Source organism: Acanthopagrus latus, chromosome 11 (genome assembly GCF_904848185.1).
Source record: "Acanthopagrus latus isolate v.2019 chromosome 11, fAcaLat1.1, whole genome shotgun sequence".
Classification (NCBI taxonomy): domain Eukaryota; kingdom Metazoa; phylum Chordata; class Actinopteri; order Spariformes; family Sparidae; genus Acanthopagrus; species Acanthopagrus latus.
The window spans coordinates 20,888,361-20,902,685 of record NC_051049.1 but is presented as its reverse complement, the minus strand read 5'-3'; the positions used below and the strand labels follow the sequence as shown (position 1 = coordinate 20,902,685).

The 14,325-nt window shown below is 38.9% G+C and overlaps 1 protein-coding gene across 1 annotated transcript; it reads right to left on the bottom strand.

The window, feature by feature from the left end:
• Positions 1-8,055: 8,055 nt before the first annotated feature.
• On the bottom strand, positions 8,056-11,485 carry pdcb (phosducin b). The gene is made up of 4 exons (XM_037114888.1): positions 11,339-11,485; positions 10,063-10,124; positions 9,110-9,258; positions 8,056-8,815 (listed from the first exon to the last, which is right to left on the bottom strand). Exons 2-4 carry the CDS (start codon positions 10,106-10,108, stop codon positions 8,300-8,302), a joined length of 711 nt encoding a protein of 236 aa, XP_036970783.1. The 5' UTR covers positions 10,109-10,124; positions 11,339-11,485; the 3' UTR covers positions 8,056-8,299.
• Between the last annotated feature and the right edge of the window lie 2,840 nt (positions 11,486-14,325).

The window sequence follows — 14,325 nt, the reverse complement described above, 5'->3', positions numbered from 1 at the left end:
GCGCAGACTGTGCGCGATTTGAGTTTGTTGGTGACACTAGAGCATCATGGGAGTTGTATTTCTTACATTTAAACCTCAGCCAGAAAACATACTTCAGAGAAAAAAAACAACTGTTTTCCTTCATCATGGCACAGTTTTTCAATCCTTCCTGGTCTTGCATATCAATTCGGTATTAACAATTACTAAATCTCTGGACTGGAGAACTACAAATCCACTGTCTTATTTCACTCTATATAATTATATCTTCTTAAATGTTGTCTCTATGTTTTCTCCTACTCAGCACATGCCCTATTGTGTCCGTTGTATACCATTATTGAAATGCCTTATTGTAATAAATAAATAAATTGAGTTGCAAATGTTATGGACAGAGATCAGAGATTCCCCAAAGTCTTGGTGTGAACAGAGTTCAAAGGTCTGCAACTTTATAAGGGGGCTGCAGTTCATCTGCTCAGTTGGTTGTATGTCTTCAGGGAGTCAACGCCATTATTTGGTAGTGTTTTCGGTTTATGTGAAAATCTGAGTTGAGTGTGTCTGAGATTTTTTCTTTTGGCCAGTTTCCATAAATTTTGTTCAGTGACTCACACTTCACCTTTGGTTTTGGGTCCGATTTTCTTTTGTTTGTCTATCATTTTGACAGAATTAGTGGGTGGCTGTGTGTTTTGTTCCCACTACCACATTTTAGATTTTGCTCAGTTGTCATGGAAACAGCTCTGTGCATGTAGATTACAAATGAAGATTTCTTTGGTTAAAGTTATCTTTCCTGGTGCAGGAGCAGCTTGGCAGAAAGACTGGCCACTGACTTCAGCTCTCCAGTCTCCACTCTTGGCTCTCCACATATAATGTGTACAACTGAAAATTCAGATTACATCTTGTATCAAAACATGACAGCCCAAAAGAGAAACAATTTAGCCCTGCTAAGTTAGTTCAACAAAGATTCATCCTGAGTGTGTAATCTTTAAAAATAATTCCATAAAAAGGAATTGTATCTAATGGAAACTCTTGTAACTTGGTAATTTAATTTTAACATTTAAACTTTGTTGTGGATTGAATCCATTGATTTATCAGTTGTTTGTCCCCAGGGTTCACGTCTGGTTTTGACTGACTACTCTCAGTCAAAGATGGTCAGCAGATGGCGCCAACACACAGTAAAGATATCTAACTACTAGACATCTGTGTGAACGTGTGTCTCCTGTTGTGCAGCACACAGAATCAGCATGTGTGCATGTGTCACTTAAGGGAGGAAGGCATCCAGCTCAGGAGGGTTTTTGGGGGAAACTTCTGTTATGCACTCCTGGGAAGTCCAGCGATGACCAAGCAGACCACCCTCTGACAGATTCCAGTTATATTCCAATAAGGTGCCAAAAAAAACCCAACTCTCACTTCCACCCTTATTTTATCAGAAAGTCCCATTAAGTACAAGATCTATTTTACAAGAGAGACCTGGCCAAGGTAGCAACTATACAGAATCACAACATAGTGAAATGCAACTTATAAAAATGTTGGTGTCATTATACTGTAGAAGCCTGATATTATCCACATGGTTATACTGTGTACATCTCCTTAAACTTGTTAATAAATTACAGGGTCGAGGAGAACCATTACATGTCCACCTATGTGGTTATAATATCATTATGAGCTGTAACATTTCCTGCAGCATTTGAATAAAGTCAGAATAGTGATGATATTGATGATGATGAGGATTAGCAGACGTTCAGTCATGTCAGAGTTTTTCTGGGAATTATTTCTCAAAGACTCAAGGCAGGGTTTACATTTCACAGTTATACACGTACTGCACAAAAGGGCATTTTTAACGCTTTTTTTTGATTGAATCAAATAAATCAAAAGTGATTTGATGTTCTTCCCCTAAGATACATATCTACCAGTAAAGAGAAATCTTTAAAATATTCCCCCATGATTTGGGTTGATAAACAAAACTGAAAAAGTGATTAAACAATTTAAATGAATATGTTAAATCTTTGGCAGTTTACAGAGGTTGATGGTTTGGAGGCTCTTAAGTTTTTTTGTATGAATTTTTTTTCAAAATAATCACACATCCATAGTTTTTTATGTTATCATTAAAGGAATTCAAAACAAGTGACCTTGTCTTCCCCCCTTCAAAACCCTATGGCCAAGGTTATACTCTTACGGACTTGATAATGGTTTTTGATGCTATCCTCACAATCACAATATACCATGTAAATAAACTTTTGTATAAGGGAATGCCTTTGGAAATTCCTCAGAGGTTCTTGAAGAGGGAATATCTAATAAATCAAACATGTTTCCTTTCATATTTTTTCATGTACTTTCATAGTTGGTTTAATGGACTTTACCTTTGCGTCACAACTCTCTAACTTCCAGAGTTTCAGTTTCAGTTATCCATTGCGACACATGCCTGGTAGGTATTCAGACCCTGTTTGAACCAGTTTGAACTGTACCTCGCTGGCTTATTGATTCATAGTGAGACAAAAGACAGATGGCACGAACGTGAGAAAAGTTAAGGCAGATGTTTGCTCCAGGCGGTAAAACTATTTTCTTACTCTCGACTGTCACGCCTGGATACCAAGATGTACAGCGTCCTATACAACACTGCTGTGCAAACCTCTTAATCTGAGTCAGCCATGTCGGTTTTTGTCAGCACTTGTCGTAAGAATCACACAATGCATTTATGGTGTTTTAAGAAGTGTGATTCATTGAACACTGAACAAACGCAATGTTGACCTGTCACCTACAGTACGACACGCATTCAAAAGATTTAGACATTTTCATCCATCCACCCATCCCAGCATTAGTCCATTAATCTATTTCCCATTCATTCAAACAATTATTAAAATCAGTGGAGCGTGAAGAAACACCAGAGGGTTGTACCGTGATGCGGGGGCAGAGACGGCAGAAGTAATCACATTATTTACTCAGATGCTGGACTCTGGTCAAAGTTGAAAAACTGATTCAAATTTTTTACACAAGTAAAAGTAAGAAAATACAGGCTCTGAAAGGTACTCAAAGCATGAAAGTACTTGTACTTGTCCGTGAAGGACATTTCTACTGGCCCTTTCTGTGCAAAGCTACCTGAACGTGAATGTTTCTGTCTTACATTTAATACAAAAAAAAACAACAACTGATAACTCCTCTCAAATGTATTAAAACTAAAACAATGAAAATAAAGATGTTTGTGTTAAAATGCAGGGAGTAAAAGTAAGAAAATAGGTACTCAAGTGAAGATCAGGTGCCTGAAAAATCTACTGAAGTACAGCGATGAAGAATATGTACAGCGTTACTTCCACCCTCTGTGTGGGGGTTATATGTACACAGTAATTTCCAGCTTTGTCACTCTTTCTCATCCCCATACTCCTGACACTTATCTCGCATCCCCCCTCCACTCATCTGTCATGGTTTGCTCACTCCACCTTTGTTTTAGTGATAATAGTATTCTGTGTTGATGTATGGTGTCCTTACGCCTACTCACTACCCTCACATGAAGAGGAGCTGTTTGTTTTCTCAGGATGCATCAAGATGTTTTTTTTTCTCTCCCTCATCTGCTGCAAATGAGTCAAATGATAACATTTACACCATCACTTCATCATTAAAAAGAATGAGTCACAAGGATCTTACAAATGTCTAAACAAGATGACTTAATATACGTTCACCAGCGCAGTTTCTAGTTATGTCATCGCGCCAACTTCCACTCTCCATATTTGGTCACAGGGGCCATGTGTGCCTCCACTGTCATGTCATGACATCACCGCAGAGCAATTGTTTTTTATTTGGGTGAACTAGAGCGTGGTAGCTGGGCTTTCCAAGAGTCCAAACACAAAAATCACAAAAAAAAGTTCTCCAATTAGCGGAGCAGTGTAAACAAAGAGACGGGATTACAACGTCAGAAATCGGGGTGGGATCAGGTGGTCGCTGTTGGGGTAAACACTGAGGTAAACATAGATGATGAGTCAGATCATGCGCTGGGGCTTGTTCCAAGTTCACAGAGGTAACTGGGTAACTTCGTCAGGGAAAACTGAAAAACGCCCACAAGTTTGAAGTGCGCAACTGCGTTTTTCTTATTTTACTCACAAAGATAACCAGCTTCTTGGAAGAAGTCCACTCATTGGGGATGAATATGTTAGAAATGGAGGCAAAACAAGCCTCATCACTTGCTAATGGTTAATTGTTTATTCTGACCTTAAAGATGAGTCATATCTAAGTGTGTCTTATCTTAACCCTTGCAAGGACTCTAATAGTGGCCTGTGTTCAACATGTGGCATTCAGGGACCTGCAGTGAGAGCAACAGAGTCTGTTACTGTTACTGTATAAGTACGGCTGAGGCTCAGATGCATCCCTGAGTAGGGGTCCAAATAGGATGTTTTGGCTGGTTGGCTACCACTCTTGCACTGCAAACACTTCAGAAAAATAATCGTTAAAAAAAAAAAAAATATTCTGGCAGCATTAAACATCATTTTCCCTAAATTCTTACTTGTAATGCAACTTTAGAATCAATACTTCTTTTAGTGTTGATTGTTACTATCAAAGTTCACAAACATAGCAATGGTATTAACCTTGAATTTAACATTTCAGAGTAAGTAATTTTCTGTTAAATCTTTTAAAATGTACATGCTAATTCATAGTAACCAGGTTTTTTTCCCTGTGATCTTAGACATGTTATGTGTAAAATTAATGGATCTAGGTCTCGGTCCACAGCAACCAGTCTGGCTGACATGTTTGGGCCCTGCAGGAAAACCTCTTGTCCTCAGAAAAAAAATGCCTAGAGGGAGGAATCCAAAGGGTTTTGATAAATCTCAGGCACGCTACTGTGTGAAAGTGAGGTGTTACCTGCTAGAGGGTATGCAAGCCGTGCCAGGTGCGGTACTGTGGAAACACAGACACATGTATATCCTCAGAGAAATATGTGTTAGCGTGTCACAGTTCACTTGCTCCCCAGTTTTAAATAATTAGAAATCAAGTGCACCTTTGCAGGCAATATGTCAGAGATTATTGGAATTTACCAACATCAAACCACTCAAAAGTAGACGCCTTGGGATGTGTTTGGAGGTGTTTTTGCAAAGGTATAAAGCTGGTGTACAGGTCATAACCCCATGTTTTTTTTTATTTAACAGAGGTTACTGTAGTGAACTCTCCAAATATTTGGACAGATGTTTTTATTTCGATGCTTTGACAACGTTATTTGTGAAAAAAATATGTTGAACTGCTCGTGATGACCATAACCCATCCTTTTTCGCTGGTAGAAAAACACTATACCAAAGATATGTCCTTAATCATATTGGTCTGATTATTTTGGGATACACATCATCAAATAAGACTTTTTGATCAAGCTTTACATGCGGCTATCTGATGTTATGACTATTAGGATAAAAGTGAGCCTGCAACCCTTGTTGATACAGCTGAAGAGAAAAGAAAGCAGGAAACCAACAGTAAACAACTCCACTGCCAGAATGAACAAACCACAGATACTGTATGTTTGAATTACCCAGATTTGTTTGCACAAATACGGCTGCAAAGAGCTGCAAATGTTGGTTGCTGATTCAAATGGTAAGCGAACAGTGGTCTCCAACAGTGGATAGCTGATCGACACGTAATGTGACATGTGATGTTTGGAAATTCATTATGATATATTTGAAACATCCATCCATCATCTGTACACATTATATGTACGCCGCTTAATCCTCTGCAGGGTCGCGGTATTTGAAACATACAAATTTAATGTATCTAGGATTTGCAGAAAAGTACAGTGGCAACATTTATTATTATTATTATTATTATTATTATTATTATTATTATTATTATTATTATTATTATTATTTATTCATTTTATTTTTATTTATGTTTTTTTTAATTAGATTAGCTATTGTCAGACAGGGGACTGCCAAGAGATTCAAGATATATGACTCAGCAAGTTTTTTAAGAAGGCAGAGTTGAACTGGCTCTACTGTATGTTGATAATATAGAAACCTGGAGCCAACAACCTGCCTTTGTTGCATGCCTCTTTCCTACAGTAGCAGTGGATGTGTTTGTGGTAATGAGTTTGGCAGTTTCTGCAGAAAGGAGGCAACTCAATTTAATTCATGACATATCAAATTGTGGGTTAGTATTGCAAGTCTTTACTCAAAAATCCTAACCGGCTTTTATGTTGTGGTTTTGGCATGCCTGCAGCCTATCGGGGTCACATGGGAGTCAAGTGTGAGTTACAGCACCGAGAGACGAGGTTAGTTAACATGTGACAGCCTGCTTCAACAGGAGGAAGGAGAGATGTCTGCTGCAGTGGTATGTAACCCTGCATGTGTGTATTTTGCAGTTTTCTTACCTTGGTGCTTCTGATTTAAACACAGCCGTATGCCACTGTATGGATTCTTGCAGAATTCATGGAAAAATGGTAGAGATGCGATATATATGTCCTTGTAATTGCTATGTTTAGCAATATTCCTAAAGTTACAGTCATCACAAAAACTGGGATTCATTCAAAGTTTTGGACTTTGTTTGTATAAAAGGCTAAGACAGTTCCTCAAAAACAGAGGGGTCAAGTAAGGGCCCCCTTTCTGGAGTTTAGATTTAGTTCTTTGTGGTTTAAAGACAGCAAAAGAATGGTGGAGCATCATTCTTGGCTGAATCTCCTGTAACAATGGTGGTGATCGAGGTGGTGACGCTCAATCTGTGAGAAGGAATCACGTTTAAGATAAGAGGAGAGCGTTTTTGGAAATACACCTGTTGGCTTTTTTGCCAATAAGTAGATAAAAAGATTGATTTTCTATCTGTATGTTAAATATAAAGTTACAGCCTGCAGCGGGTTAGCTTAGCTTTGCACCGAGACTGGAAGCAGGGGGAAATGGTTAGCCTGGCTCTGTCCAAGGGTGAAAAAATCCTACCCACCAACACTTTCAGTGGTGCTCTGTGTTGTGGTGGAAGCTGGCCGTTAGTATATGTTAGTGGACTCAATTTCTGAACTAATGTTAGTGACTCTTTCTCTCTGTTAGCGGAGCACAGAGAGTCACTGAGACAAGGTACTCGTGAACGAGCATAAAGTCACATCCGTTAAACTGTCACGGAAAATCAAACTCAAATACTTCAGAAATCCACAGTCCAGCAGCATCGAACAACTTCCACAAATCATCCACAGGCTTGTATATTCAGCAGAGAGACACTCTGCTCACATATGGCCACTAAAAAAGTGATTCAATCAAATTGTAATGTAGAGCTCCTCTAAAGCTCCCTACTCACCACTTTATATCATGTCTTGACTTCCTGTTATCGCTGTGAGGTTGCCAGGAAATCATCAGAATTTCTAGTATCATATATCAATAAAATGCAAATCAAATTGTTGTTTTTTTTTTTTTTTAAATGTCCTTTTATTTGTAGTTTATTCTGAACAACATGCATATAAGTTTATGTGGTTAGGTTTCATCATTTTCTGGTGCACATTTTAAAATAGTAACAGAATCCTTATCAAAATCAGATATGACGATGACGTTATTAACCATCGCGTCGTATCGAGGACTTGCCTGAATCATACCACACTAAGAAAACCCAAGACCCATGCTTTCCTTTTCGTGTATTCTCCATGACTTTCTCCTGCTTTCACAATAGAAAATACAGAGACATGGATGGTGATGGTGAAATGTCAGAGGCATGTGGATGTTCTTTCCAGACACAGCTACACCTCCCACCTCACTGGCTTAAGGAGCTACAGGGGTAAGTAGCGGAAGAAATGTTTACACATAAATGTTTCCATATCCAAAGTGCTTCGGCCTCTTGAGTGCTTGGAGTTTCTCATCTGTTTAACTCTTTAAAGTTTCCTTTTTTTATGGCAAGAAAACACAGAGACCTCAAGTATACATGTTTTTGAATATTGTATCACATTATAGGATGTCACTTGTACAAACCCTGGATATATAAATAACTTTATAGCTATAACATGTGTACAGATCAAACTAATAAAATGCTAAAAAAAAGGTATTTGAATTGATTTTTACAACATACAGTATGTAATATTTGCTATCATTATAAAATAAAACAATGCGATTATTTAAATGTACAGTCAGCTGGTTTTGGCTTTTGTTTGCAGTGGAGGTGGAAGGATTTGTGATTTATTCATTTCTAAGCATTGTGTCTCCTCACCATAATTTAACCAACACCCTTATCTGAGAGTGCCCATATCTGGGACACTGATGTTTCTTCAACCAAAATTTCTCCTTTTGACAACATTCCTCAAATACTAGTGAACTAGTGGAGATGTAATGGTTTGTCTATTTGCCATAGCCTTGTCTTTCATAGGTCTTTATACAGATTCCTCCTCAGCTTGTTATTCTACATCATTTTCTTCTTCGTCTTCCATACCAGGCAACTCTTTCTCTGGCAGCACCCCGTAGCTGTTGAGGAAAGCCTCCACATCAGTGGCGAAGAACTCCTCGTTTAGGTGCTGCGTGCAGGCCAGGAAGTTCCCGAGCAGCTCTCCGGCCTTGTACACCAGCAGTGTAGGCAAAACCTCATCTGAGAAGCGCTCAGCAGCACCAGATGAGACAGCATCGATCCTGCAAAACTTTACGGTGGGATACTCAGTGGCCAGGCAGTCCAGGCAGTTGTTGAGCTCCTCACAACCTTTGACCCCGATCTTGTAGATGTGGACAACCACCACCGTGCTGTAATGCTCCTTCTCGATGACTTCCAGGAAGGCCTCTCCGCTGTCCAGGTCGTGCACGCCTTCAAACTTGGGCCCGAAGCTGAGTTTATCATGCATCTCCTGCATGCACCGCTTCCGGTATTTCTTTAAGCATCCCTCATCCTCCTCCTTGAGAAGTTCATACTCTTGCACACTCATCTGAAAGATTGACATTAAAACATGTTCATTACAGTTTGCCGTTTCTAATGGTTAGCAGAGTGATTCAGCCATCATTAACATGACAAAATTTTGAAATAATTCCAAGAAACTCTCATAAGACTTCCTTTACTTGCACGACTACTAGTGCTACACTGGAGATCCATCCCAAAACATCACGTTTAATTCAAGTTGCAGCTGTTTCATATTGCATCATGCCTGAAAATTTCAATCAAAGCACAGTGTTTTCTGCCCATCAAAGAAAAACTCTGCCATCTTTGCTGTTTTTAGTGTTACCTTGCGGTTAAGGTTTGCTCTGGCATCATCTTTCGGCCTGCCCGGGGATGACATTTGTCTCAGAAGTTCCTTTTTTGCAGGAGGCAAGTTATCCTGGTCCATACTCTCCAACTTAAACCTCCTCCAGTCATTGATGACTCCCTTTGGACCTTTGGAGAGGCAAAGAGCATTTTTTATTCAGTTAACAAAGGCTTTAGATAACAAGTGCCTTGAAGAAGTGGTACATAAATTAATTCATAATTAGACTGCATGTGTTACCAAGTATTTGGTAAGCCAGTATAAAGGTGGACAGAGGCATCCAAAAAAGAAAAAAAAAACATTTTGGAAGAAGACACAGTTCAGTCCTAAATGCTAAATGGTATTGCATTTCCACAGTGCTTCTCCAGTCTACAGACTGCTCAAAGCACTTTACAACCCGTGTCACATTCACCCATTCACATATACATTCATACACTATTGGCAGAGGCTGCCATGCAAGGTGCCAACCTGCTCATCAGGAGCAAATTTGGGGTTTGCAGCCGAGGGAAGCGGGAATTGAATCAGCTCCCTTCTGATTACGGGACGACCCGTTCTACCTCCTGAGCCACAGCCGTCCCCAAATATGGGTTTTAAAGCTCAGTGACTAGGCAGCTATGAATCCTCGGTAGGCATTGTTTCCCGTTTTAATTTGGGGATTAAAGCTTCATCCTCAACCCTCCAGGACGCACACTAATTGCACCACTGTTGCATAAGAAAAAGAAGATTAGAGCGTCAGTTAAACTGCCAAATCTTCACAGATCTGTAACCTCTTTTATTTTGGTCGTCCTGTTGTCTGTTTACAGCCAGCTGCTTTAAAGCAATTTATATTAAAAGTGATGACTAAAATGTATGTTTACGCACATAGATTGATAAGACACAAGCACAAACCACCAAGTTGTTAAAAAGCGATGTTTGAAAACAACGCTTGGACTCACCTGTGTGGGTTGCGTTCTCATCCAAGTCAATCACTCTGTCGGCCATTTTTCTGGTTAGCTCCCTGAAAGACAAGAAACAGACAGTCAGACCGGCAGATGCAAAGGAAGGTCATTCATGTGATGTGGAATGCTTTCGATGCTTAAAGTGGCAACAGAAAACTGTCACTCCCCGGGGCACTGCTGCTGCAACGACAACTGGAGCCAATGATACGCTGAAGCACAAAACTTCTCTAAGGTGTTCATGGCCGGTAAAACTTGTTTTTTCTCAACTCTAAAGCCACAGATATAAAATCTTTGCACTGTGACGGCTCTACTGGATACCAAGTTAGTCTCATGATACTTAATTTAATTAATGCAGTGTAAGAGGATTACCCAACTGCAACAGATCTCTCTCCTGCTCACTATTGTTTTAAGATGGAACAGATGGGCTTGGCAACCAAAACTAACATGAAACCTTAAAAAACAAAACAAAATTGTACAGCACGAACAGTGTGTGCATATCAGTTGGATAAGTTGTTATATAACACATTTTATGACAATTTATATATCACAAACAGGAAAATGAAGTTCATTCCTTTAGGTTTCATATCATATTCTTTGTTTTCATGTGTGCATTTAGTGTCATTGGTCCACGGATGTTCAGTAGGAGTTATTCTGTGGTCCCTCTTCTCACACTGCTTTGTAATGTGTGTGGTGTCAGAAGATGTGTGTGACGTATGCAGATCTAATATCTCCTGGCTCCTGTCCACGGTTTCAATTACTGTAGTCTTCCTTCCTGCGTGCAGGCAGGGTGCTGCCCGGGTGATCTTCCACTTCCCTGACCCCCAAATCCACGAATGGAGATTTGCACTGATTAGTTCTAGCATGAGCGCATGAAGTCTTGGGAAAATGTTTCGATTCTTTGTGTGTGTGAGCAGGACACAAGACAATAAACTGTTGTGACCAGCTGACTTTCAATTCGACACAGACCCATGACTAAATTCAGTTTCAGAAGAAAAGATCATTTGTTCACGATTTATTCTAAAACAAGACAGAAACTAATCCATAAATGCAAAAAAACCCCACCTCTCTATATGACACTTAATGTTCTAATGTAGTATGCATGGTTACGTATATACATGAAAAATCTCAAATGCCCCCAAAGACAGTGTCAAATGTATGTAAAAGCATGTAGAGCAAATAGCTTCACAATCAAGCTTCTCTTTTTCAAACACATATCCTCAAAATTTTATCTCATTTCACTCCATTATCTTCAAAAAACAAGAGTTTTTCTTACCTCCCACGTCACAGAGAAGTCCTCCCTTTGATTCAGTTGCTAAACTTTGCACTGGTCCGACACTCGATCACTTCACTAAGCTATCTGTTGCTGGACAGTGTGTGTTTTTGTGTGTGTGCACGTGTCTTCGCCAGCCAATGAGCTTGGTCTAATGGAGATTTCAAAAAAGACCCTATAGAACAGAAATAGAGCATAGATCCTAAGAGGATTTCACCTCAGGAATTAGAAGCCGAAGCCACTTGATGATGGCCCAATGAAGGCAGGGAGAGGGACAGGGGGAAAGATAAAGGGAGAGAGAGAACAAAACATTTTATTCATAACTTCAGAAAGTTAAGAGAAGAGCCTCCTCTTCCCAGGAGCAGCACACAACAGCTACTGTGTTATATTTCACTACTGTAAATGGCGCATCAAGAGTTAACTCTATCCCTGAGATGAACTCTCAAATAAAAGGATCTTTCTGGAATTCAAAGTTCTGCGAGGCATCTGGAGCTTCACAGGGAAAGGAAAACATGAAGGAGAATCTTTTAAAGCGCAAAACAGCTCTGGCTACGGGCAGGGAATGTTTAGTGATGCTTTATCATGTGCTTCTCCATTATTTTCAACACAAACATCACATTGTAGTCTCTCAATCCTTTTTTTAACTATGGTTTTCCTTTTATGCGTGCCCACAACTAGCATTACATTTAGGAAAACATTTATTTTCATGTTCACATGGATGTACAAATGTTTAAGTGAGTATAAAAACGGATTAAAGAACGAGAATCCATGCACCTGTGCATCTTTTCACAGATAAGTGAGATTTATTGTGTTGTTGGGAGCAAGCACTGAAACCGAAGATATCTACAGCAAACATGACAAAATGACTTTTTTTATGGTGAGGCACTGAGGTTCTTCAGATCATGGAAGAAATTAAGGGTTGACAACCAGGTCAAATTAAGAATGTGTAATTCTTTTAGTTTTGTAACAAGATGCCTGATATGTATTTGCCTGTCCTCATCTTGTAGAAATTTCTGCTTATTTATGGTAGAAGAAGTGTGAACATTTTACAAAGGTAAAACTATAAAACTGCAATGTACGAAAACCTACAAGTCTTTCATTCAAACTCTTACTCAGGTTAAAGTAGTCTATAGAGTTAGTCTTAGCAAAAACAGTGCTCAAAGTCTCAAGGGTAAAATCACTTATATTACAAAATGCCCCTTTCAGAGTGTCATCAACACATGATTGTAGTATTGCTGCTGATTCATTACAGCAATATTATGTAATTTTTTTTATTTTTTTTTTAAACAGCTTCAAAATCATTTTGATGGTTCTGTGTCTTGTATTAGGGCAAATGGGGTCTCTGAATCAGCCACTCCACCCCCCATCACTTGTTTCTGCACTGTGGTACTCCAGTGAGGGGGTAGGATCACAGCGTTATAACAGCTGCAACAAGCTCTTCATATATATTTTTATGTATGTTTAATTTCCATGTATCAGATATTCTGTCAATGAAATTTGTAAACTGTGATTTTGTTGTTCTGTTCTGTACAAGTGACCACATCTACTGCATGTCTGTCTGTAGAGGGATCCCTCTTCTGGGGTTCTTTCTGAGGTTTGTTTCAGCTTTTTTCACTGTTACAAAGGTTTTTTTTTTTTTTTTTTCCAATATGGCAATATATTTCTTTCTTTCTAATATGAAGTAAAGGTACAGTTCGAACGTGGAAACTAACAGTAGAGTAGTAGTAGTAGTAGTAGTAGTAGAGTACAGTAGAGTATTAATACTAAACGGGGCCTGTAACACATGCAGGAAAACTGTTACTGTGACTATAAAATGTTGATCTGCCAAGCAACTATCATGCAAATCTGTAAGTATATAAATGTATATAATGTATATAAATAGTAAAAGGTACATCCATTCCGTCTGAAAGATAATGCAACATAAAATGGAGACACTCAAGTAAAAAGATTGATATGACATACAGTTGGTAAATGTATTAGTGTAAAAAAGTAACCCATTACTCTCACCACTACTATCCCCCACAAAGGTTTGTATTATTTAAATGATATAAAAGGTCTCAGTGACAGTTTCCCTGTTTTATCATGCTCATGGAGGATGGTCTGAAGCAGTGCCTGCATAGTTGTATATTTTCCTGTCCTGCTTTTGACAGTGTGTGTTCTTAGGTTTCACCTGAGACCAGCATGCAGAGAGTACGTATCAGGCGATATCTCTCCACAAGCTTCAGCGTAAAAAAACCAAAGCACTCAGTTGCTCTGAGTCCTGTGTTTTTACCTGCTTTCGTCTGTGTAAGCTTCACTTTAGCTGAATGCTGATGAATGAATGAAAATTGGAATGTAAATGCTCTCAGCACCCAAATAATATTTTGGGGGACAGCTCAGGTAGCAGTGGTTGACTTCTGTCCTTTGGTGTCCTTTGTGTCTGTGTCCTACATTTATTGGCTTAAAGGATTACTGGGTGTTTTTATTCAGGCACACGCAGGATACATGTCAGGTGGGGTTTACAGCTATTTTCAGTCCCTCGGTCATACAGGCTTCTTAAAATGGAATTTAGCAGAATGTTTAGTGCCATCAGTTCTAAAAATGTCAGCTGACAGTCCAATATTAGCCTCACTTTCTATCTATCTCTATTTATCCATTTCAAAGTCAGTAAATAGTCAATACTGTAATATAAAACTGTATGTATCTTTTGATATGACAGGCGTGACTTACATTTAAATCAGAGTTGTTGAAATGAATAACAACAAAACAAGATTTGAGCTTCAGACTGTTAAAAAAAATATACAACAGTTGACTGAAACAATGAAATTATTTATGTGACCATTAAAAGGGGCCTCATACAAGAAAAGTTAGCAAGTGCAAAAGCAATTGACTTTAAGTCTTAAGAAACTATTCTTTTTTTCTCCTTTAACTGTGGCAGAATATGCACATATTGTATGTGATTTACTTAAAATAGTGCAAATAGACTTAATGTTTGTCCTGTAGAGCAATGA

Bases quoted from the DNA above. Each gene is read 5' to 3' on its own strand.
- pdcb (XM_037114888.1), bottom strand. From the start codon at position 10,108: ATGGCCGACAGAGTGATTGACTTGGATGAGAACGCAACCCACACAG. The intron at 9,259-10,062 runs GTGAGTCCAAGC...GCCTCTCCAAAG, and splicing joins TGAGAACGCAACCCACACAG to GTCCAAAGGGAGTCATCAAT. The intron at 8,816-9,109 runs GTAACACTAAAA...TCAATCTTTCAG, and splicing joins GAGCAAACCTTAACCGCAAG to ATGAGTGTGCAAGAGTATGA.